Source organism: Myodes glareolus, chromosome 4 (assembly GCF_982192425.1).
Source record: "Myodes glareolus chromosome 4, mMyoGla1.1, whole genome shotgun sequence".
Classification (NCBI taxonomy): Eukaryota; Metazoa; Chordata; class Mammalia; order Rodentia; family Cricetidae; genus Myodes; species Myodes glareolus.
Genome location: NC_142029.1, coordinates 105,411,976 through 105,437,637, shown reverse-complemented (window position 1 = coordinate 105,437,637; position 25,662 = coordinate 105,411,976). Strand labels below are relative to the sequence as shown.

The window sequence follows — 25,662 nt, the reverse complement described above, 5'->3', positions numbered from 1 at the left end:
ATGTCTGTGTGTGTGTGTGTGTGTGTGTGTGTGTGTGTGTGAGTGAGAGAGAGAGAGAGAGAGAGAGAGAGAGAGAGAGAGAGAGAGAGAATATAGGTCAGAAGACAACTTGTAGGAGTTGATTTTCTCCATCATGTGGGTCCCCAGACTCCATCTCAGATAGTCAGGGTTTAGCAGTAAGAACCTTTACCTACTGAGCCATCTCACCACCACCACCACAATCAACCCCTCTCTTAAAATATGAACATGACTCCTTCTGTAAGGAGATGTAGATGGAGCCCAGGGCCTGCTCATTGCTAGACAAGCGACTCACTATCACGCCACACCCGGCCCGTCAGCCTTGTTGGAACTCTGTAACCCTCCTGCCCTCACACCTTGCTTTGTTTTGTTGGACACAGGGTCTTGCGCAGCCCAGGCTGGCCTCCAACTCACAGAGAACGTGTGGCTGAGAATGATCACGGACCCAGTGCTGGGATGACAGGCTTGTGTCACCACACGCAGTTCCAAGCCACTCTGAGGATGGGACCCAGGACTTCCTACAGGCTGGACAAGTGCTCAGCCGACGAGACCCAGCCCCGCATCTAAAGCTTGTTCAAATTCATTTTTTTTTTATTTTGGCAAAGGAGTAGGAGAGAATAAGCAGAAGGGAGACTGAGAAAAATGGATCTGTTAAAATCCGACCCCGACAGCATATGGTTGGGCAAGAATTTGGCTTGGAGTTCCTCAGCAGAAAACTCAGAAAGTGAAAACTGGTCACTTCTGCCGTCCCCAGTGTCCTGAAAGCAAAGTACGCCAGATGCTCCCAAGAAGCAGCAACTATTTTTGGTACTGAGAACAGGCGGGGATTTCTCCCACGGCCTCCCAAAAAGGACTCTGTGATGTCACCCACGCCTTTCCGGGCAAAATCCAAAATCTTTACGGTTAGGAGCTGCCCCTCCCCCTTCTCTCTTCTCTCCGCCACCCCTGTCTGCCCTTCACTCTTCTTTCTTTCTCATCTTTATTTCCTTCCTTTACATCTCTCTCTCCCTTCTCTCCCTCTTCTCGTCTTTCCTCTTTTCTCCTTCCCTCCTCTTTTTCTCTCTTTCTTTTCTTTCTTTCTTTCTTTCTTTTTTTTTAGGTTTTTTTTAGTTTTTTTGAGACAGGGTTTCTCTGTAGCTTTCGAGCCTGTCCTAGCTCTTGCAGACCAGGCTGGCCTCAAACTCACAGAAATCCACCTGTCTCTGCTTCCCGAGTGCTGGGATTAAAGGCCTTCGCCACCACTGCCCGGCTTTTTTTTTTTTTTTTTTCAGGCAAATTCTTAGTCTTAGCCCAGGCTGGTTCAAGCTCACAGTCTTCCCGCCTCCACCCTCAGAGTGCTGGGACTCCAGGTGTGCGTCACCACATGTGGCCTCCGGGTGTTTCCCACCCCTATTCTGTCAGAGTAGAACCCACTCTACAGGGTCCTGCTGGACTCATGTTCTCAACTGTGTAACCCAGGCAAGTTGTTTAACTTACCTGCGTGTGTTAAGTGTCTCTACCTCACAAGGATCCCCGGGAGGACAGAATGGTTTAAGAAGAAGAGCACATGCATTTAGAATCAGAAGAGTCCTAGGCAGACAGAGCTACAGAAGCTGGCCATCATCACCATTATGCGGCACAATTTTCTCAGTGATGCAGAGGATGAGGTCCAGGGCCCCACACGTGCTAGGCAGGCACTCTACCACCGAGCTACACCCCAGTTCTGCAGCTACTACTAAAACTGCCACTTCATAATTGCCAAAGGCCAGTTAAGTAACTTTTTGGTGTGTGTGTACCAGAGGACAGCCTCAGGGATCACTCCTCAGGAGTCAGCCACCTCTTTACAAATATCTTCTCACTGTGTGTGCTGGCATGTAGAGGTCAGGCAGTTTTGTGGAGTCCTCTCCTTACCTTGTTATGTGGAATCTGGGGATGAAACTCAGGTCACCAGGCTTGCCCAGTAAGTCCTTTCAGTCACTGAGCCATATTGCCAGCCCTGCCTTAACGTTTACACCGTCTCTCCCTGGTCTGAAGCTCTCAGTTCAGCTAGACTGGCTGCCAGTGATGCCCAGGGCTCCTTCGTTCCCTGCCTCCCAATACTGGGATTACAAGCACGTCCCGCCAGGCTCACTTAGTTAAAAATAGAGTCTTCATGCTTGCAAGGCAAGCACTGTCCCAACTCAACCATCTCTCAATCCTGTGTTTGTCCTTTTCAAATTTAATTTTATTTATTATCATTATTATTGTGTGTGCATTTGTGTGAATGTGGAGGCCATGTGACAGCTTTCGGGGTAGGTTCTCTTTCCGCCCATGGGTTCTGGGGCTCAACTCAGGGCTTCGGGGTTGCATGGCAGGTGCTTTCACACACTGTACCACCTTGCCAGCTACTAGACATTTTGGGTTATATTTGTTGTCTTAATCACTATACTGGCATGCCTGACTGGTTTATTTAACCTACCACCCTAGAGGTTCAAGGACACAGGGCTGTGATCAAGGTGACTCTAGAGACTGCCTCATGATAGACGGCATCACAGCCCACATCAGAAGGGCACAAATTCCTCACGACGGGCAGTGCTGTTATCAGTTTGACAGGATCTAGACCCACCTGGGAAATGGGCATGCCTGTCAGGTGTTATTTTGACTACATTGTGTACTGGTTCATTTTGGGTCAACTTGACACAGGCTAGAGTGACCTGGGAAGATGGACCCTCGATTGAGAAAATGCCTCCACCAGATTGGCCCATGGGCAAGCCTGTGGGCCAGTTTCTTGACTGACGTTGGTATAGGAGGACCCAGTCCACTGCGAGCAGTGCCAGCCCTGGCATGTATAAGAAAGTGGATTAAGCAAGTCATGGGGAGCAAACTAGCATGGGCGACCTTCTGTAATCTCAGCTGTAATGCCTTCCTCCAGGCGCCTGCCCTGACTTCCTGCCCTGACTCCCCATATATTGGTCAAATAAACCTATCTCTCACCAAGTTGTTTTGGTCATAATGCTACAATGGCCAGACTGAAACCAAGCTTGGGTGTGAGAGCTGACAAAAATAGAAACCGTGGGCTGAGCAGCAGTGGCCAATGCTCTTTTCCGTGACTGTAGATGCCGCATGATCTCCCCGCCATGCTGGACTCTACCCCTGAACTAGGAGTCAGAATTCGGTTTGTTTGTTTTAATTAAAAATCATTGTTAAATTTTATACTTATGGGTGTTTCGCCTGCATGTATGTCTGTGTACCACATACATACAGAGGCCAGAAGACAGAATTGGATCCCCTGGGACTGGAGTTACAGACAGTTGTGAGCTGCTACGTGGGTGCTGGAAACTGAACCCAGGTCCTCTGGAAGAGCAGTCAGTGCTCTTAGCCACTAATCCATTGCTCCAGCCTCGTTACTTGGTTATTATTGGAGGGAGGGACAGGCATGCCACAGCGTGCATGGGAGGTCAGAGGACAACTATGGAGTCAGTTCTCTTCCACCTTCATGTGGGTTCAGAGGTTCAACTCAGCTCCCAACCTTGAGCAGCAAGCCCCTTTACCCGGTGAGCCTTCTCATTGGCCCTGTGAACCAGAACAGATTCTTAGTCTCTGAAGTTGCTTTTGTCAGAGTATTTCTGTCACATCAACAGGGAAAGATGCACATCCCCAGGTCAGAGCAAAGGAGGCTGGGCCCACAGTCCCCCCCCCCCAAACATGTTAATAATCTCTCAGGCCACACTTCTTTTTCGTTTGAGACAGTTTCTCACTGTATAGCCCTGGCTGGCCTGGAACTTGCTATGTAGACTAGGTGGCCCTGAACTCACAGAGATCTGCCTGCCTCTGGCTCCAGGGTACTGAATCCCAGCTGGGCTCCACCTCTTAAAGAACACGCTGACAAGGGCTGGAGTGTACCTCATTAGTAAAGGGCTTGCTTAGTATAAATGAGACAGACTCCATCCTCAGGAAGAGAGAGAAGGCGGGGGAAGAAGATCCCTGCACCACAATGACTTGGAACCTGTGGTGCCAAGCAGCCAATAAAGGATACTGAAGCCCCAGTGACAGCTATGCATCTGATTGTGCCCTTGGCATCTACTAACAGATTTAATCCTTGTCACTAAAGATGCCACTTTTCTCTAGGGCAGAGAGAAGTCAAGACTCAGCCACAGTGACACAGCCTCCCTTCAAGCTATATGGTCACAGCGAACATGGCCTTGCTGTCCTCCCCCTGTCTTTTTCCTCTGAACATGGGTCCCCATGACCATTCAGGACTCAGGGTGTGACTGAGACAGACCTCTGCCCAAGACAGGAAGTGGCATGGGGGTGGGGAATTTTTTGTTTCTTTGTTTTGGGTTTTTGAGACAGGGTTTCTCTGTGTGTAGTTCTGGCTGTCCTGGAACTCACTCTGTCGACCAGGTTGGTCTCGAACTCACAGAGATCACGCCTACCTTTGTCTACCAAGTGCTGGGATTAAAAGTGTGTGCCATCTCTGCCTTGAAAGGGTGGGGAGTTTTGTCTGTCTTGCAGATGTTCATTGAATGGCTGAATGTTGATGGGCTGGTAAATTAGAGACTACATGTCTTCACACATTCACAATGAATAGCCACCCGTCCGTTGCCCACCCCCTCCCTCCACCCTGCCCGCGCCATGCCACTCCCTCCCTCTCTCCCAGGAGGCTGTCTGAGATCAGGCTGACACAGGCTCCCAGCAGGTCCTGAAGCAGTTCTGGGAGAGGGGTTGTGATAAATGAATCAAGGACACGCCTGGCTGCTGCATCTGAACCGTGTCGGCAGCCAGCCCTTTGGAGGGCTTGAAATAATAGCCAGCTGCCTTTGTCAGACCTGGAGGTGCTGAGCAAATCCCAGCTAAGTGATAAGCTTGTCAGGCCTTAGAAAAGATAGCAGCTCACCTGGCCAGGCTGAAGGGCAGGGAATCCTTGGGGCCTCCTCAGTGTGAGCCACAGTGGCTCTGCCCAGGACAGCTGGGAAGCAGAGCAGGTAATATTGTTGAGAATGCCCACCCCTCACCCAGTCACACATCAGTCATTCGCTCCCTCATCTAGTTATTCTCCACTCGTGATCCATCCATCCATCCGTGAGCCATCTAACCAGGACCTAGACACACATCCATCAATCTATTATCTATCGATCCATGACCATCCATCCATCCATACGTATATTCATTCATTCATTTATCCGTCCATTCATTCATCTATTATCTATTCATCCATTCATGTATCTATTAATTAATCTATATTGCTATTTCTTTGTCCATGCATTCAAGCACCTATTCATCTATTATCCCTCTGTCCTTCCATCCAACTATTATTTATACATCCCTTCATCTACCCATCCATCTGTTAATCTCTCTATTCACCCCTCTATCTACCCACCCATCCATTTGTATATTCATTCATTAATCCATCCACCCTTATACTTATTTTGCATGTGCGTGTATATGCATGAGTGTGTACGCATGTGTGGAGGCCCAACACTGGGGATTAACTCTATAGCTGTCCGTATTATTTTTTTGAAAGTGTCTCTGGCTGAATTCACTGACTCTCTGGAATTTCTGGCCAGAGAGCTCCAGGAATCCCACTGTCTCTGCTTTTCCAGAGCTGAGGTCACCGGTGCATGCTGCCATGTGAACTTTTCACATGGGTTCTAAGGTTCCAAACTCAAATCTGCATGTTTGCACGGCATGTGCTTTACAGACTAAGCCATTTCTCCAGCCCCGTTTTTTGTTCATTTTAGAAAGGGTCTCATGTAGTTTCAGGCTAGTCTTGAACTGCTGACCTTCCTGTCTCTACCTCCCAAATATTGGGCTATCAGGAATGCCTACCATGCCAGGGAGGGAAATAACACAACATGAACAAAAATCTGCAAACAACCGGCAGAGTGGAATTTCCCTCGCTCTCAACTGAGCCACGTTAAGGTCTGGGTATATGTGTGCTGGAAGCTGGTCCTGGTGATTACCGGGAGATGGTTCTCTGAAGAGGCTGATGTGTAGCAGTTTCCTCCAAGGTTAAAACCTTCCATCTTGAAAAAAACCTAATTTTTTTTCAAGACAGGGTTTCTCTGTGTGGCCTTGGCCGTCCTGGAACTTGCTCTGTAGACCAGGCTGGCCTCAAACTCAAGAGATCCACCTGCCTCTGCCTCCCAAGTGCTAGGATTAAAGGTGTGCGCCACCACTGCCTGTCGAGTGTGAAAGAAACAAGCACTGAAGAGATGGCTCGATGATTAAGAACACTGTTGCTCTTGCAGAGGACCAGAATTTAGTTGTTAGCTACTAAGTGGTGGTTCACAATCATCCATTAACTGTAGTCCTGGGATCCAACACCCTCTACAGAGGGCAGTAGACACAGCAACGTCCATTCAAGTAAAACACCCAAATACACAAAATAATAAAACAAATCTAAGTTGCTTTTTTTCTTAAGAGAAGTGAAACAACTGGATAGTTTAGGGCAGGGCGTTTACAAGGAGGTGAAGCGACAGGATGTTGTAAAGCAGCAGTGGACTGCAACCTCTTTAGAGGTCAAACGACCCTTTCATAGGGGTCACATAGCATACATCCTGCACATTACATATTTACATTATGATTCATAGCAGTAGCAAACTTACAGCTATGAAGTAGCAATGAAATAATTTGATGGTTGGGGGCACCACAACATGAGGCGCTCTATTAAAGGGCTGCAGCATTAGGAAGGTTGAGAACCACTGTTGCAGGAGGTTGCAAAAGAGTCTGTCTCCAGTGAAACTCCTTAAGACAGGAAACCAACAATTCAAAATAGCTTCAGGAAGTTCCTGAAACTGACTAGATTCACTAGGCCCCTCCCTGCCCACGAGTATGTAAAGATGGTTGAGAGTCACTCTCAGACAAGACAAGATGCACAGAAGACCCTAAGACAAGCCCAGCTGCCTGGAAGAGGCAGAGACCAACTGAGCTTTCTGGAAAGGACTCTCTCCAATCTGTGGAGCTACTTGCAGGCTGTGCAGTGTGCCCCAGGTTCCCAGCTGTGTGAGGAAAGCTACCCTGCTCGAGTGGACTGCGGTGATGCAGCTGTCTTTGAGTCTTTTCTGCTCCTGTAAGTAACCCCTCACCCACATGCCTGTAAGTAGCCCACTAAAGCACAGTGGTTCTCCAAGTTGGACTTTGGTGTTATTTGTACTTTGGTCTGTCATCAGTCCCCTGTCTGTAGATGTTTGCTCACCCCAGGAAAAGTCTCATACAACAAAGACTAATGCTGGCTCATGGAATGAATTAGTGCCCACAAGAATGGGTCCCTAGGGGCTGGAGATATGGCTCAGCGGTTAAGAGCATTGCCTGCTCTTCCAGAGGTCCTGAGTTCAATTCCCAGCAACCACATGGTGGCTCACAACCATCTGTAATGAGATCTGGTGCCCTCTTCAGGCCCGCACATAGACAGAATATTGTATACATGATAAATAAATAAATGTTTTTTTTAAAAAAAAGAATGGGTCCCTATAAAAACAGTCTAAAACTAACTAAATAAATAAATAATAAAATAACTACAAAGGGTGAGCCTTGCCAGGCATGTTGGTTCACACCTGCAATCCCAGCACTTGGAGGCTAAGACAAAACAATCATAAGTTCAAGGACAGCTGGGGTTACATATAGAAACCCTGACTCCAATGACAACTAATAGGTAAATAACAGAAGTGAGCCTGGTTCCTGAAAAGCCCCGACTTGCTGTCACATCATGTGCCCTTGCTGTGGTTATTCTCAGCGCTGGTGATAACATCTATCATGAGCCCCTTACCAAAGGGTAAATTCATGAGAGCATGCAAGCTTAGCAGTCTCAGCCCCTAAACATTTCTTCTTCATACGTGACCCAGTCCTAAAATTTTGTTACAGTCAAAGGAAATAGAATAAACCAGCCTCCTCCCCCTGCTTAAATGCTCCCCCCACATACTCACATACATATGCATGCATGTACTCAAATACACACACACACACACACACACTGCGACAGTGCTGTGTGATAACCCCTATACAAGAAATCCTATAGTAGTACATCCATGGCAGCCATATTAACAATTAATAATAAATAACAGGGGACATTTATTTCACTCCTCTGAGCGACACCCTGTGCTAAGTGCTTGGCAGCTAGTTTCTCATGAAGAACCCAGTGAGATTAAGCCATTATGAATGAAGTCCTGGATCTGCTTCTTCCTCTCACTTGGTAGGTTGCCAAGTACATCACTTGGTGTGTGTCATCTGTAAAGTGGCAATAAAAATTGTCTCCCTCATTGTACATACACGTCCATACATACACACATACATGCACAACACACACATCCACACACACTCACACAAATAAACCAAATGAAGAAATGAAGGTGGTACATGGGCAGGAAGATCCTGATGTTGTCGCTGAGCTCTGGCCTCCACACCCACTACAGACACGGCTCCATCGTTTCAGTAGTGTGAACCTAGGGGCCAACTTGCACTGCATCTGAGCCAATGTGGGTGTCACGGGCATGCTTTGGGGATGTCGTCACTTACTATCCACCCAGAGCTACTCACGGCGCTGAACATGCGGTCCACACAGTCCTAGGCTCTCATCACACACTACCTGCCAGCTTCCAGAATGCTTGTGGGTGCCCTGCTGACTTCTCTAATAAATGTCTTCTTTGAAATAAGTTTAGATTTACAGGAAAAATTCCACAAGACAGCCCAGGGAGCACCCTCCTGGTCGCCCTCCTCCTGCACTGTTAATATCTTACATAACCCCAGCACGGTGATCACAGTGGAACCCCCAACACTACTAATTGAGTTCAGGCTTGTCCAGTTTCTCCAGTTTTCCCACTCAAGTCCTTTTTTTGGGTCCAGAATCCAATCCAAGATCCCACACTGCACTGAGTCACCTCATCTTCTTACTCTCTCCTGCTCTGGAACAGTGTCCCCACTCCTTCCTGTGACCTTGACAGCCTTGAAGGACACTACTCAGAGAGTTTGTAGAATGCCCACTAGCTGTTTGGTTATGGAAGCCCTTGATTGCCCAGTTCTCTAAATGAAGCCTCAGTCCCAGATCCTCCTACTGGTTCTTATGCTCAGAAACTTCACTGAGTCAGGGCTCAGTGGTAGAGTCACTCTAGAATCCCCCAGGGAGGGACTGGGGTGTGGAGCCCTGCCTAGAATCCCCCAGGGAGGGACTGGGGTGTGGCTCAGGATAGAGTCCTGCCTATAATCCCTCAGTGAGGGACTAAGGGGAGTGGCTCAGGGGTAGACCCCTGCCTAAAATACCCAGTGAGGGACTGAAGGCTTGGCTCAGGGGTAGACCCCTGCCTAGAGTCCCCCAGTTTGAGACTGGGGGGGGGGGCGTGGCTCAGGGGTAGAGCACTTGTGAGCTTGCACAAGGCCCTGGGTCCCAGTACCACCACCAAACCCCCAAAAAAGTAAAATAAAGGGGGACCAGAACCCATATTCCTACACCCACCCCATCTGTCCGCAGGTTCCTTCAGATGCCTGCTGCCTGTCAGCAGTTGCTGCGGCTGAACAAATCCCAGATCCACAGTCATTTAGCTCTCAGTCCACAGCTCGACTTGTTCTGTCGGCCTCCCTGCCAGAGGCCAGATCTAGCGAAGTTCACAGAGACATAAAAACGCCTGTCTTCTCAGAGAGATTCCGTTTTGATCCTTTTTGTGTTGACATCAAGGGCTCATTTCTTTAATACTTAGCTGCTTTTGAACCAAGGATGGGAGCAGCTAACTGCATTTGCATCAGACAGCTGGTTTTCCAGGTGAGCTAGCAATACCTCTCCAGCGGCTCTTCCTTCCACTTCCTCCCAACCTGTCACTCGCCGGCTCTGCTTCTTCCTCCCCACTTTTCTCTGGGCATCTGGCAGTGCTGGGGCAGTCAGACTGAGGGTTCTGGAATTATCCACAGACTATGAGGTCTTCTTTGCCACCAGCCCAGGAAAGCTTAGTAAGAACTAGCAAGGGCCCAGATTGCCTGCCACAGCCGACTTAAAGTAAGTGTTTCCAATTGTTAAAAAAGATTGGTTATTTTTAATTTGTGTGTGTGTGAGAGAGAAGGCAGGGGCAGGTACCTCTGAAGGCCAGAAGAGGGCAAGGAACTGTTGTGTGCCACCTGCTTAGCTGCTGGGATAGGAACCCAGGTCCTCCGCAAGAGCCCTTAATCATTGAGCCATCTCTCCAGCCCCTTGTTTGTTTTTAAAATAGGGTATCTATCTATCTATCTATCTATCTATCTATCTATCTATCTATCTATTTATTTATTCATTCATCCATTCATTTGGGGGAGGGCTGTCATGATAAATGTTCAGAGGTCAGCAGACAACTTTTGGGAGGTGGTTTTGGCCTCCGACATGTAGGTCCCAAGGATGAACTCCATCCAGTCCACGTTTTTCCTGGCAAGTGACTTCACCAGTGAGCCATCTTGCAGACCCAAAGGAGCGGTTTCAAGTCGCGTCATTGTGAATGTCTCCATATTTGCAATGGGGATCAAAAAGCCCGTCTCTGGGAGTGCCGAGCAACCGGAACCCACCCCTTAACCGTGCAGCCTGCAGATCCGGTTGCTTTCTCAGCCCTTAGAGGGTGGGAATGGAAGATAAATGGTGATTTCTCAGTCTGCAGGGTCTATGCTGTTGGAAGCCCCGGCTCCGGTTTAATCTCTCACCTGAAGTTTGTCAGAAGTAAAAATGAGCCCGGATGAGCTTTTTAGACACTTCCCTCGACTTACAGGAATTCAATTTCTGGCCAGGGTATAAATCTGCAGCCCTCGGTGCCCGCGGTGGGGGCTGGGTCTGAGCTCCGGCAGGGGCTGGAGTTCGGAAATCAATCCCGCTGCGCGGAGAGGTCGGTGCGGGAGAAATTTATCTTCCGTGGCTGGCGGAGGCGTTTGTACGGATAGCCAGGGACACCCGGGCACAAAATGAAACGTTTGCTGCAAGGAGGCTCCCGGGCAGGTTGGATACAGGCGGTGGAGGCTGTGCAAGGGCTGGGACGTGAGGGAGGGGAACTACCTGCTGCGCCCCAGGCCAGCAGCTGCCTGACGATTGGGACCGCCTCCATGGGCTCCGGCTGAGTGCCTGGGGGTCCCGAAGAGCAGCTGGTTTGCCACCCTTCCTCCCGCCCCCTTTCTTTCATTCTGTGCTGTTCATCGAGCATGGAGCTTGAGCATGCTAGGCCAGAGTCTGCCACAGCGTCCCAGCCCCTCACTGGAAGATTCTAGGCAGGACTCTACCACTGAACCACATCTCCAAGGTGGTTCCTTCCTTTGGGTGTCCTGAGCATTTGTCATTTGGCTGTACCTCTGGACTTAATGTTCCAAGGTTTCAAACAAATGTCTAAATGCATTCGGTTCCCTCAGCTGACTCTGGATCCGAGTTTTCTGTGTTCAAATCTTAGTTCTGCTGTGCAATGTTGGGCTAGTGACTTAACCATTCTGTACCCCAGTTGCCCTCCTGCAGCTAGAGACTAAGAGTAGCAAGACCGTCAGGGGCTCTGAAGCAGCTGCTTGCATATTTAAATGGTTCACCTGCTGGCATAGCAGGGCACGTGGGAGGCAGAGGTGGGGTGACCCAGAGTCCAAGGTCAGCCTGGGCTCTTTGGGAAGACCCGGTCTCCAAAGAGGCAAACAAAAGCTTCCCTGTGCAGTGCGGCACATAGGTAATGTCATAACTGCTTTCAAAATAAAAGATTAATGGATGAGCCTGGGACTCGGGAGGCAAAGGCAGGCAGGGTCCCTATGAACTGGAGGCCAACCTGGTCTGCATAGTGAGTTGCAGGCAGCCCGGGTTACTCAGAGAAACCCTGTCTCAATATAAAGAAATAAATACATAAATATTACTGGGTGGGTGTGAGCTAGAGTACAAAGATAGAAGAGTCAGGGAGTCTGAACTTAAATGAACCAGTAAATGAAAATGAACCAGTTACACTCTATGCACGTGTGTGCATGTGTTTATCTATGTGTGCTTGCTCGTGCACACGTCATGGCATGCAAGCTTACGGAGGTCAAGGGCAGCTTGCTGGAGTCAGTTCTGTCTTTCCACCATATGGGTTCCAGGGATCAAACGTAGGTAGACCAGCTGGGTGGCAAGGGCCTTTACCCACTGACCCATCTCACAGACCCCTGAGTTGGCTCTGCGGTACCAAGAGTGGGCCAGTTGTTTGCCACCTCTGGGTCTCAGGTTCCTCATTTCCCAAACAAGGAAGCTGGTGACAGTACAGTTGAGGGCTCAGGGATGCAGGGAGCTAATGTATTCTGAGCGCTTAAAGCCCGCAGTTCAGAGAAAGCTAAGGAGATGCCTGCGGCTGTTTTCTTCACAAAGCGGGTTAGGACAGCGGTTCCCGAGCTCCCCAAATTCACACACAAGCCAAGAAGAGGAGGCAGTCATAAAAAGGGTGTGACAACAGCCGGATGGGGAAATGGCCGGGCTGAATGAGCAGGGCTGGCAGAGGGCCAGCAGCCTGGAGTGGCAGTGACTGAACAGAGCGGGAGAATGAGCTGTGGGTCTGGTGGGCACAGGGCACCTGCTCATCCCTGGAACATTCGCTGAGCACCCACAATACACCCAGTACTGTCCAGGCTCCGGAATGCAGCTATGGGTGAGGTCCTGCCTTCCTTAGGGCTCTGCTCTAGTAGAGCAACCCGAAGGTTAGCTAATGAGGGGCTGAAGATTAAACTAGGGGTGAGGGTGGCCGTGAGGTCTGGAAGGTGAGCTAGGAGGTTCTCCTTCCCCCCACCCCAAATCTAATTTCTCCTCTGCTCCAGTCTCTGCGCAGGAGGCCTGTGTAGCCGTCACTTTTATTACTATAACAGATTGCCTGAGGTTGGCTAATTTATAAAGCAAAGATGTTCATTTCATTTTACAGTTGGGGAAGATGAAAGACAAAGACCTGTTGGGTAAGTTGGGCTAGCCACAGGGTCCCCATCCCCATCACACTAGCCCTGAACTCATTGCGTAGCCCAGACCGGTCTTTACTCATGGCAATCCTCCTGACTCAGCCTCCCAAGCACTGGGGTTACAGTCACACACCACAATACCCATAATAAATACTATGTTCTTTTGGGGCTGCTGTGTGTTGACTGGCTTTGGAGCCCGCATCCGTTCCACCCACAGCCACACTGGGTGTTCAGATGTGGGCATCTGGGAGGAGACACAGTTTATCCCACAGCTGAGCCAAAGCAGCCAAAGCAACCCAGTTCACACATTCCCTGCACTTTCCCAGCTCTTTCAAAGAAATCTGTGTCCAAGGCAGAAAGCTGTGGCCCAGCCTTTGCCTGGCATGCACGAAGCCTTTGGTTCTGTCCCCAGGACCCAGAGAGAAGTACACAAAGACAGAATGCACTTGCAGGAGAATGGGCGGTGATGGCCATCTGGGTCACCCGAGCCTTTTGTTAGTAAGAATAGGCCACTTGAAGGGAAAATCGATCCTGGCAGAGCTGGGGAGCAGCAGCTCCCGGGCAGAGAGGCCCTGTGCCTCTCGGCTCCTTTGCGGATGACAGCCAACGGGAGCTGTCATTGTTCTGCCAGGTGGCTGAGCCCAGAAGGGCCCTCAATCAGCAGGCATTGTGGCCAGCCGCACCTGTGTCCCGCCCGCTGAAGGAGCCCTGGCAGGCACCTCCAGCCGCGCGTTCTGGAGACCAGCTCTGCAAGTGGTCGTTGCATTATCACCCATGTGCCTGCCAGGCACACGCAGCCTTGCCCAGTGCCTGGACAAAGAACTTTGCATAGTGCCTTCTCCTAGCCCTGTGACTTGAACCTTACCGTGTGCCTCAGTTTCCCTATTTGTAAAAACAGAGCTTTTGGTATGTCTTAGGTGACCAGTCTCCATTGCTGGGGGATGCTAGTGGCAGGGGCTTCTGTGTCCTCCTAGACTGGAAAAGGAACCACCAATGCTAGATGGCTCCAAGGAGGGACTTGAAGATGAGGTGATGGGTGACTGAAGAGCTATGGAAGCGGTGAAGATTGGCCACAGTTAGGTGTCACCAGGGGCTAGAGTCGTGGCTTGGCAGTTAAGAGCACTTACTTGAGGAGGACCTGAGCTGAGTTCCCAACTCCCACATCCAAAACCTCACAACCGCCTGTAACTGCAGCTCAAGGGAACAAAACGCCCTCTTCTGGCCTCCGTGGGCACTGCACTCACATGATATTCCCACACAGACACACACCCATACACATAAAATAAAAGCGATTACTCTTTAAAACAAACAAAAAAAAAATGCTGCCACCCACCCCAAAGTTGGGCAGGGACTGACTAGTTTTATGTCAACTTGACGCAAGTCAAAGTCATCTGAGAGGAGGGAGCCTCAATTAAGAAAGTGTCTCCATAAGATCTGGGGTGGTGGTGGCTCATACTTTTAATCCCAGCACTTGGGAGGCAGAGGCAAGAGGATCTCTGAGTTCAAGGCCAGCCTGGTCAACAGAGCAAGTTCCAGGACAAGCTCCAAAAGCTACAAAGAAACCCTCTCTCGAAAGGGAGGGAGATATCTGTCTGTAGGCAAGCCTGTGGGACCTTACTTAATTAGTGATTGATGGGGAAGGGCCCAGCCCACTGTGGCTGGTGTCATCCCTGGGCTGGTGGTGCTGGGTTCAAGAAAACAGACTGAACAAGCCTCGAGAAGCAAGTTAGTGAGCAGCTACCCTCCATGGCCAGGGACAGCGATGTGGAAGTCTAATAAACCCTTTCCTCCCCAACCTGCTTTGGTCGTGGTGCTTTGTCATAGCAATAGTAAAGCCTAAGATGGTGTAGCCAGAGTCCAAAAACTGGAGCCGCTGTTCAGGACACTTGGAAGTGGGAGACTGCGCTAGAGAGGGAGGAGCGGGCATACAGCCCCTCCCGGTTCCCCTGTCTCCAGTCTGCAAACTCCCTCCCCAGCCTTCCCTTGCCAGAAGCAAGAGGAAAGGCAGGGAGCAAGGGCACTTGGGAAATGGTCTACTCTACAGAGCTGCACATGAAAGGGTCTGGCGTGGGCACCAGATACGCAACCCACACTCGGGACTGACAACCCAAATTCCTGCCCTCCACAGTTGTCCCAAGCAATTCATCCCCTGTGGGACATTCACCCTTGTTTAGACACCCCAAACAAGACTCAAGACTTGGAAGGAAGGAGAATAATGTTCTATGTTTTTGTTCTTTTGTTTATTGTTGTTGTTTTTGAGACAAGGTCTTTTGCTTTTGTCTTTTGGTTTTGTTTTGGTTTTGTGTGTGCGTGTGTTTTGTTTTTCAAGACAAGGTTTCTCTGTGTAACAGCCCTGGCTGTCCTGGAACTCACTCTTGTAGACCAGGCTGTCCCCGAACTCACAGAGAACCACCTGCCTCTGCCTCCAGAGTGCTGGGATTAAAAGCGTGCACCATCACCACCTGACTGAGACAAGACCTTTCTACATAGCCCTGGCTGTCCTGGAACTCACTATGTCGATCAGACTGGTCTCAAACTCAGAGATCTGCCTGCCTTTGCCTCCTGAGTGCAAGGATTAAAGGTGTGCACCACCGCACCCCATAGTTCAATTTTTAAAAAATATTTATTTTCTTTTTATTTATATGTATATGTGTCTGTGTAAGTGTATGCCACGTGAGCGCAGGTGCCTGTGGAGGCCAGAAGAGAGCACTGGATACATCAGAACTGGAGTTATAGACAGTTTTAGGTGCTGGAAACCAAACTTGGGTCCTAAGCAAGATCAGCAAGCAGTCTTAGCTGCTAACCCATCTCTGCAGGCACCATCCTCCTTGTCCATAGGAAAGAACAAAGCTGAAAAGCCACCACTTCTGAGAAGCCCTCCTTAATTGCTCCCTGAAAGCAGACCTCTGGGGAAAAAGTATTTTATTGTGATTTAATTACAGTTATTTGATTGTTTTGTGCGTGAACAGACATACTGCCTCTGGGTGTCGTCGCACATGCTACAGCTTGCCTGTGGAGATCAGAAGACAATTTACAGACTTGGTTCTCTCTTCCCACCATCTTAGCAGCCCCAGACCTTCTTAGTATCCTTTTGCCAGCCCTTGTGATGATGGAATCTTTATCATCACACTTGGTGACTGTGGGAGATGAACCATGCTCTAGCTTAAATGTGGCTTCTTCCCCAAAAGTTTCTGGGTTCCCAGTATAGCAACATAAGAGGTGGGGGGGGCCTTAAGAGATGGGTGATAGTAAGAGGTCACGACTCAGGAAATTATGGTAATTCTGGGGAGGGGTGCCCCCTCCTGTTTAGTCTCCCCAGAAGGTTCTGGTAATAGGTGATCTTAGAAGAGGGGTGTGGTGGTCAAGCCCCTCTATCTTAGGCTCCCCCGTGAGGGACTGGGAGCAGGGCTCCATGGTAGTACACCTGTGTAGATGAAAGCGATCACCTCAGAGTCCTCATCCGAGCTCATCTGATACCAGCCCATACCCTTGAACTTCTTGCATTGTGACCTTTCTGTTTTATGAAGGCATTCAACCTCAGGCATTTCATTACAGCCATGAAAGAGTAACACAGTTAATCAGGACGGAAGTAGCCAGGGATAGGAACGTCCTGTCCCCGTCACTTCCCCCATGTCTAAAACACCTCTTAGCACCTGGTAGTGATACATAATTATCTGCACAGTATTTCCAGAAAGAGAGAACCCTGAGGCAGTGCTGATTCCTTCTATGCTAAGTGGCAGCGCACGGGGCTGGGAAACTGTAGAGAGGCTGGGCTCCACTTGCTGCCCTCCTCCCATCCAGCCTGAAACCCTCCTAGTTCACTGAACCCTTCCAAGTTGAAATAAAAACGTCAGCACTGCCAGGAACCCCCTCTCATTTCCAAGGACAGATGAGGGCATACACCTGGCTAGCTGGCCATATGTGTCCAGGAATTCTCCTGCCTCTACCCCACCTCCACACAAGAGCCCTTGGATTGCAGGTCCAGGAATCTGAACTTTGGGACCTCCCGGCTGAGCGGCCAGTCTTCCCTTCCCCGCTGAGCTACCTCTCTGCCTTGCCTTCCCGCCCCCTCTCAGCCTTCATGATCTCTCCCTATCTTCTTTTATTCCTTTTCTCCTTTCTCCATCCCTCCGTCCACCCTCACATGCTGGACAGAGCCGGCAGGCCCCAGGAGTACAAAGGAACTGAAGGCATGCCTGCTTTCTAAGGTTTTCGGGGACCTCCTTCCATCTGTCTGTCCTGCTCTGACAACTTCCTCTCAAGTCCTCTCAGAGTGGACACACAAACTACCCCACCTGTGTGCTTTTTGAGATAGGATCTCACTATATAGCTTGGGCTGCCTTCAAACTCTCAGCAATATGTCTGCTTCGGCCTCCAGAGTATTAAAGGCATGAATTGCCATGCCCAGTTTTGAAAGAGTTGCTAGCTCTAAGTTAGTGCAACTTAGAAACACAAACCCCAGAGTCAGCTTACTTGAGTTCAGAACCTGGCTCCTCCACTTTCTGCTGTGTGACCTTGGGTAAGTGGTTTAACCTCTCTGGGCCACACTTTTCCCACCTCCAAAGCAAGAGCAGTGGCAATGCCTCCCACTAGGGACGAGAGAACTGAAAAGAGCTCTCCTTCGCTTTGTTCCTCCAGGCTCCCCTTTGAAATTCCCAGGCAGATCAGGGAGGCAGAAGTCGATCTCTTGCAGTGAGTTAATGAATCCAAAAGGGCCCCCAGCTGTGTCATGAGATGCTCAGAGCAAGCTGGCCTGATTTTCAGCCCCAGGGAACTGAGAACAGGGACTAGTGTCAGGCAAGCCCGCTGGGGTTGCACAAATGCTAGTGACCCTATGACTCTCCTCGGTAGGGGCCAGGAAGTAACCTCCATATCCATGGCCTCGGCTTGGGGAGCATCACTCTGGAGACGACCGGAAGACACCCCCAGCTCCCGGCAGCAGGTGACCGGTGGTCAGTGAGTGCCTAGATCATCCAGACCAGTGGTTCTCATCCTTCCTACTGCTGCGGCCTTTAATACAAAGCCTCATGTTGTGGCGACCCCAACCATAAAGTTATCTTTGCTACTACTTCATAGCTGTAATTTTGCTGCTGTTATGAATTGGTATGCAAATATCTGTGTTTTCTTAGGCCACCTCTGTGAAAGGCTGTGAGAGGGTTGATGGAGCAAAGGAGTCACAGCCCACAGGTTGAGAACCACAGGTCCAGACGGAGGACCCTGTAATGCAGCTTGTATTCCAAAGTGCCCCCACCCACCCAGTTGTGTGTATGTGTGTGTGTGTGTGTGTGTGTGTGTGTGTGAGAGAGAGAGAGAGAGAGAGAGAGAGAGAGAGAGAGAGAGAGAGAGAGAGCGCCAGCACCTGTGTGCATGGAGGCCAGAGACTGACATGAGATGTCTTCCTCAATTGCTTCTCTGCCTTAGGATTTTTTTATTTTGAGGCAGGGTCTCTCACAGAACTTGGAGCTCACTGATTGCCCCTCTTGTCTCTGCCTCCCCAGCCCTGGTCCTAGGAAGGCTCTGTGAGTGGATTCCAGGAGATTAAGCTCACAGACTGTCATGGAAAGTCCTCCACCAAGTGAGCCCTCTACCCACCCACGGACTTTATCTTATTCATTTATTTTGGAACAGGGTCTCAAGAGTCTTCCCAACTCTGTGAAGCTAAGACTGACCTCGAGTGTCTGATCCTTTTGTCTCCACCTCTCCTGAGATTACAGGTGTGTAACACCATGCCTAGTTTTTTGTTTCGTTGGTAGTGCTGGGGATGAAACTCAGGACCTCAAGCAAAGTAGGCAGGGGCTCTACCACTGAGCCACACCCCAGCCCCTCACTGGGGGATTCTAGGCAGGGGCTCTACCACTGAGCCACACCCTCCAGCCCCTCACTGGGGGACTCTAGGCAGAGCTCTATGACTAAGCCATGTTCCCAGATTCTACCCTACATATTTAAAAAGTAACAAAGAGGTTGTGGGGTGGCTGAGCTAAAGACTGTTTACTTAGCGGGCAAAAGGCTCTGGTTTCCTCCCCTCATCACACACACACACACACACACACACACACACACACACAAAGAACCACCTATAAGAGAGAAGATTCTCGGCATGTCTTATATGCAGATGGAAAAAATGAGGCCCAGAGAAGGGACTCTAGATTTGGGTCATGAGTCAGGAAGGGGCTCACTCATGAGTGTGTGCCAGAGTGTGAGTGTGATTGGCTGCCTTTGCCCATGTGTGAACAGAAGAGATAGCTTAGACAGATTCTGGTTCACTCTGAACAGCTGGGTGTTTGCAAGAGTGTGTGCAAGGGAGGCAGACTCTGGTGGGTGTGAATGCGTGTCTCTTTATTCATCTGAATATGAACACATGTATGCCATGAACAGAAGAATGCTAAGTTGTGTGTCCAAGGGTCAGGGAGAAGGACCAGAAGATAAGGGCTTTTGCTGGACAAGCATAAGGACCTGAGTTCTAATCCTAAGCACCCCTGTAGAAACTGAGCATGGATTGCTGTAACTGCAGTGCTATGGGAAGCAGAGACCAGAGGACCTCGGGGTGTACCGACTGCCAGCCTAGCCCCCGTCTCTGTGGAGAGTAGGAAAAAGAGAGTGATCAAGCGGGACCCTCAGTGTTCTTCTCTGGTCCCTGTGTGGATGTGGATGTGTATACTCCTATACACACGTGTATACACCACATCCACATACATGCATACAGAACAACCGTGTATTCACAGTGAAGCTCTGTATGTTTATGCACACGTGTGTTCGTGGAGGGGCAGCTCTGGGAGGCTTCACTAGATCTGGTACTGAACTTGAAGCCCTCAGTGGGTGAGGGAGGGAGTCACCCCACCAGCCACGGGCCTGTTATTTATAGATGGATCCAGCTTCATAAATTTCAAATGTTTTTTTTTTTTATCTCCCTCACTGCCAGGACCTTATAAATATTCATGAGTTTCCTGCCTTGGAATATCTGAGTAGTTGCGAGGAGGAGGGGAGCTGGCAGAGAGAGGGCAAGGAGAGGGTCCCTGGTGGCATCAGGCGGGTGAGTCAGTGGGGAGAACGGGGGTCCCTTTGAGTTTTTTTTCTCGCCTTGAGGCTGTCCTTCCAAGCCACAGCTGGCAAGACAGAGAAAGCTGGCCGCCAGGATGGAGTTCTTCCAGCATCTGACTTTATTCTTCTGTGGTGACTGTGGAAAACTACCGCCCACTCTGGGGCAGAGAAGGCATCCACACTCTTTTCTCAACTCTAGCTGAAGCTCCAGGTGGGAATCTCGCTACCCTGGAGTCCCTAGTTATAGACAAGCAAGGATCCACACAGGGAGGTATATATGACTTCCAGCTTTATCCCAAGGGTGGGAAGGAAGGGGTCATATACTGGGAAGGGGGTCTAGCAACATGGTCCCAGATGGGAAAAGGCACTTGGTGGAAGGAGAAAATCAACTCTCCCAAGTCATTCTCTAACGTCCTAGGCCCTGGCATGTCCAAGTGTGCACGCATGTGTGTGCGCACACACCATGTGTATGCAGAAACACAGAATAAATAAATAAAGACTACGAAAAAATAAAGAATGCGTGTGGGTGGTGTATGTAAGTGTGTGACATGACTACACATGTGCAAGAGACTGGGCGGACACCAAACTGTGGACAAATATTCCAGCCAGTGAGATGTCACCAAGCCTAATGACCTACCATTTCCAGGACCCACATGGAGCAGGGAGAGTACTGCCTCCCCACGCTTGTCTTCTGCCTTCCACGTGCACCTCCCACGATATGTTTGCTTCTCACAGAAGTATAAAAATTTCAAAACAAATTGAAACCCTTTTCTCATGGATGCCTGATAGGATACACTTGCCCACGATGGCCATGTGCCTTCCCTCAGCCAATGCTGTGCGTGCAGAAGTGAGTTTAGGAGAAAACTTCAGACGTTGGTGAGCTGGGGCTGAGATGACTCAGTGGGTAAGTGCCTGACGTGCAAGCATGAGGACCTGAGTTCAAATCCCCAGAACCCACATAGACTGGATACAGTGGTACACATCTATAATGAGGTGGGAGGTGGAGACAGGAGATCCCAGCCAGCCTGATATATATCGTGACAACAAAAGAGAGACCTTCTCAAACAGGGTGGAGGGCAAGGACCTATAGCCACTGTCGTCCTGTGCCCTCTGGTGTGCGTGTGCCATGGCCTGTGTAAGAGTGACAGAGCACATGTGCATGCACACATACACACACACACACACACACACACACACACATACACACACAATGAAAGAAAACCAACTAGAGGAGAAAAGATTGTTTCGCTTCATGGCCTCAGAGATTTCAGCCCATTGCTTTGAGTCTGAGATAAGATCAGAAATCGAGGCGGTGGGACTGTGTGCCACGGGACAGCTGCTAACTTCACAGCAGCCGGGAATCAGAGAAAGAGAGGAAGGCACCAGAGACAGGGGAGTCACTTCCAGGCTTCTAGGCATATCCCCAGTGACCGCTTCCTCCAAGCAGACCCCACCTACTGGTCAGCTGTGAGCATATCTGGTGGCACCCCCACCACCGATGATTTCTCAGTAGCCCCTCCTGCTGTGAGTCTTTGGGGGGCATTTTATATTCAAACTACAGCAGCCAGGGTGTGTGTGTTAGTGCACGCAGTGATGTAAACGTGGTTCCAAGCCAGACCTGGTGGCAAACACCTGTCATCTCAGCATTTAGATGGAGGCAGGCCAGGCAGTGGTGGCACACACCTTTGATCCCAGCAAATTTCTATGAGGTTAGCCTGGTGTCCAGAGTTCCAGGACAGCCAGGACTGTTATATAGAGAAACCTTGTCTCGGGAAAACCAACTTAAAAAAAAAAAAAAAAAAGGCAATGGAGGCAGGAGGATATGGAGCTCAAAGCCAGCCTGGGCTACATAGAGAGTTTGAGGATAGACCGGGTGATGTGATACCCTGCCTCAAACAAACAACAGTAAAAAAAAAAAAAAATTCAAACGCTCGACAGTTTGTAAGAAATGGGTCAACAAGTAGTAGGGTAAACATGGGCCCCATCAACTTCCCCACATAAACACCTTTTCTGGTCTTATCTATACGAGTTCTGCTCTGATCTAGTTTAGGATGTGGGTTAGCCTCATGTTTTAGCTCTCCTCCACTGTCAGCCTGACACAGCCTCCAGTCATCGGAGGGGTCTTACCTGGCCTGTGGGTGACTCTCTGATTGATGTGATGTAAGAGGCCCAGCCCTCTGTGGGCAGGTGGGCAGCTTTCCCCATTGGTTTCTACCTCAAATTCCTGCTTGAATCCCTGCCCTAAGGTCTCTCAATGATGAATGTGACCTGGAAGTGTTAAGTCAAACAGACACCTGCCCACACCCACTGCTCCCAGTTCATTTGCCCAGAGTTATCACAGCAGCGGATAGGCAGCTAACTAGAAAGCCGGCACTCAGCTCCCACCCGGTCTGTGCCAAAACTTACTTCAAACGCGGTCTATCTCAAGCCCTGGGTCCACCCTGGTCTATGCCAGCACTGAGTTACACCCTGGTGTGTCCCAGGATCTGGGTTGCCTTGTTACAGCACTGCTGTAACCTGTGGAAACTGGGTGTGTTTCTGGTCTAAGTTCCAAGGACCTGGGGTCTAACTTTAGATGCATTCTTAGCTAACTTATCTAACTATCTAGGGTTTGTGCTTGATTGGAATCTGACAGAATCAACTTTGGAGCACCTTAAGACCTGAGGGTTGTAGAGGCCAGAGCTCAACCTCAGGTGTTGTTCCTCGGGTGCCATCTACCTTGATTTTCAGGGACAGTGTCTCTCACAAAACAGGCTAGGCTGGCTGGCTAGCAAGCCCCAGGGATCTGCCTTGCTTCCCCAGCATGGGGACTACAAGCACAAGCTACCACAGCTGACATTTTACATGGGTTGTGGGGACAGAACTCAGGTCCTCGTGCATGTCTGTGAAGCTGTGGACTAAGTGAGCTATCTCCTCAACCCAGACTTCAAGATTGTATAATGAATGTCTCCCCCCTTACTTCAGGGACTCGGCGTGACCAGCACCTCACTCTCCTACAGCCATGTCGACCCCACCATGCTGAGCGTTAGCCCCTCAAATGTGGAGCCAAAATAAGGCTTTGGGATGGCTCGTGGTAACTGCCAGTGACACAATCTAGAACCTTCTGGAGAAAAGCCTCTGGGCATATCTATGCGGGATTATTCTGATTGCATTAATTGTGGTGGGAAGCCTCCCCTCCTGAGAAGCCCCCCCCCCGTCCACTGTGTGGGGTCACTTCCAGGCTGGGATTTGAGATGTGAACACGGGGAGAATAGGAAGAGTAGCAACGCACTCCCTCGTGGCTCTCTGCCTCTTGACCGTGGAACACGTGACCAGCTGCTTCCAGCCACTGTTGCCATGACTTCCCTGTTATGATGGATTGTGTACAGGAACCGTGCATCAAAAGAAACCCTTTCTCCATGAAGTTGCTTTTGTTAGCACATTTTATCACAGAACAGAAAAACAAAATAAGCACCCATTTCTCCAAAATTGCTTTTTGTCAGGAATGTAGTTCCTGCGAGAAGAAAAGTAACTAATGTGTGTGCTAATGTGCCAGAGTGAGGAGATGGGCTTGGGGCACAGAGTCGCGGCGGTTAAAGCTGCAGGCGCAGGGGCAAGTGCTCACTGTGCACGCATGAGGTGCTGAAGTCAAATCCCCAGCCCCCAAGGAAAAGCCAGATGTGGAGGTGTGCATTTATGACCTCAGTGACGGCGAGGCAGGGACAGGAGGATCCTGGGGCTCGCTAGCTGCTCAGTCTACTCAAAAGATGAGCTCTAAGTTCAGTGAGAGGCTGCCTCAAAAAATAAGGTGGGTCTGTCCATGGTGGCACACAACCTTTATCCCAGCACTCAAAAGGCAGAAACAGATGCATTCAAGACCAGCCCGGTCTACACAGTGAGTTCCAGGCCAGCCAGGGCCACATAGCAAAACCTTGTCTCCGTGATGATGATGATGATGATGGTTGTGGGGGTGGTGATGATGATGACAGCATGGCAGTGATGATATGTAATGATGATGATGTGATATGATGTTCACATGATAATGCTATGTAGTGATGATATGCATGGTGATGATAGTGGTGTGATGATTGTAATATGGTATGATGACGATTAGGATGATTAGGATGATTTGGAGACTGATAGAGGAAGACACCTGCAGTTGACCTTTGGATTTTACATGTGTGCCCCACATATCCTAGCACACACATGTAAGCTGCAGGGCTATGAAGCTGAAGATCCATATGAATTGGATCTGCAGAAATCCAGAGCTGTGGGCAGGCAACAAGAGAGGCATGAAGATAAGGGCCCTGCAGAGGACAGTCGGGGAATGGGACGGGAGGAGCTGCATGGCTCCATACCCCTCCGGCCACAGCTTGGATACACCATGACTCATTCCAGACAGATCTACAACAGTTGGACACATCTGTGAGCAGTCATGGGCCTGCGTGCAGAGCAGTGTGACTCCATCGTGGGTGTGTATGAGGATACTTGAAACTGTGTGTAGTTCTCTATGGCCATAAACTTTCATTTTGTTCATGAGCCTTCTGTTCTCATCAGACACTCCTTGACATATGATGGAGCTGCAGCCAGATAAACACACTGTTAATAGAAAATGCATTGGGAAATGGTTGAGACTTGGCCTTGAGTAGCTCTGTCTGGCCTCAAACTAATTATGTAGTGGAGGCTGATCTTGACCCCCTGATCCTCCAACATGCTTCCATCACAGCCGTGTGCTACCGGTCAGTTTATCCCACGCTGAGGATGGAACTCAGAGCCACATCACCAGCTCCAGCCTTTGGAACGTGCTGTGTAGCTGAGGCTGGCCTTGAATTCTTTGCCTTCCTTCCGCCACCTCCTGATGCTGAGATGACAAAGCCATGGTGTGACACCCCGATCTCCATGCTCATGGCCAGTGTTAACAAGCTGACCAAGTGAACGTGGGGAGAAAGGATTTATTTGGTCTATACTTCAAGTCACAGCCCATCATTGAAAGTTGGTTTCCACATCTCACACTGGGAAATGACATCTGTAGATACGGTGTCATCTGACCTCTTGGGCTGCTAACTAGCTCATTAGCAGTGCAGTCACTCCTGGAACAGGCAGAGAGCACTCTCAGACGTCAGCTCCGTGACCATATGCCTCAGCAGGAGCTGATCGGTAGACACAATACACATCGAGAACTGTTCATGAGGAGGCTCAGCTGCTAAAGGCTCAGCAGCAAGTGTTAGGGCTGGAGACAGAGCCCAAGAACGCACCTAAACACTGAGTGGCTGGCCATCCAGCTGTAATTCCAAACTTGGAAGCCAGAGGCTAGTGAGACTAGCCATGTTAGTGAACTCTGGGTTTGATTAAGAGGCACTGCCTCAATAGATACAGTGGAATAGGGATGGAGGATGATTCTGACATCAACTCTAGGCCTCTTCATGTACTTGCACTCAGGTGCACTCTCACACATACAAAACACACACCTGAGAAAAAGAAAATAGGGCTTTAAAAAGGAATGTTTATGGTTCCCAAATTATCCAGTTATTGTGCTAATTGACACATCTTGGGATCCCTGGTGGCGCCACACTGAGGTCCTGTTTGTTATAGTGATGGCTGAGTGACATCTTTGGTCCTCACATGAAGAATGTGTCATCAGGTCTGACTTACCTTAAAAAACAATCATTTCTTTCATCTAATCCCAAGAGTCCTGATCCTGAGTTGGGTATTCTAACGGCTTTATAGCTAGAAATTAAAACCAAGAAGGGGTATTTACTCTCTGTTCTGGTAAGTGTGCAGTGCAAAGCC

The 25,662-nt window shown here is 49.6% G+C and overlaps 1 protein-coding gene across 3 annotated transcripts in view; it reads right to left on the bottom strand.

Moving 5' to 3' along the window:
* Positions 1–25,662, bottom strand: part of Olfm2 (olfactomedin 2) — a 74,624-nt gene that overhangs the window by 15,987 nt on the left and 32,975 nt on the right. The window contains exon 2 of one of the 3 annotated variants that reach the window (XM_085689869.2): positions 4,874–4,945. The exons of the other annotated variants lie outside the window; for them this stretch is intronic. Coding sequence (XP_085545995.1) covers positions 4,874–4,945 — 72 coding nt within the window. The remainder of the gene's footprint in view (positions 1–4,873; positions 4,946–25,662) is intronic. 3 annotated transcript variants of the gene reach the window in all.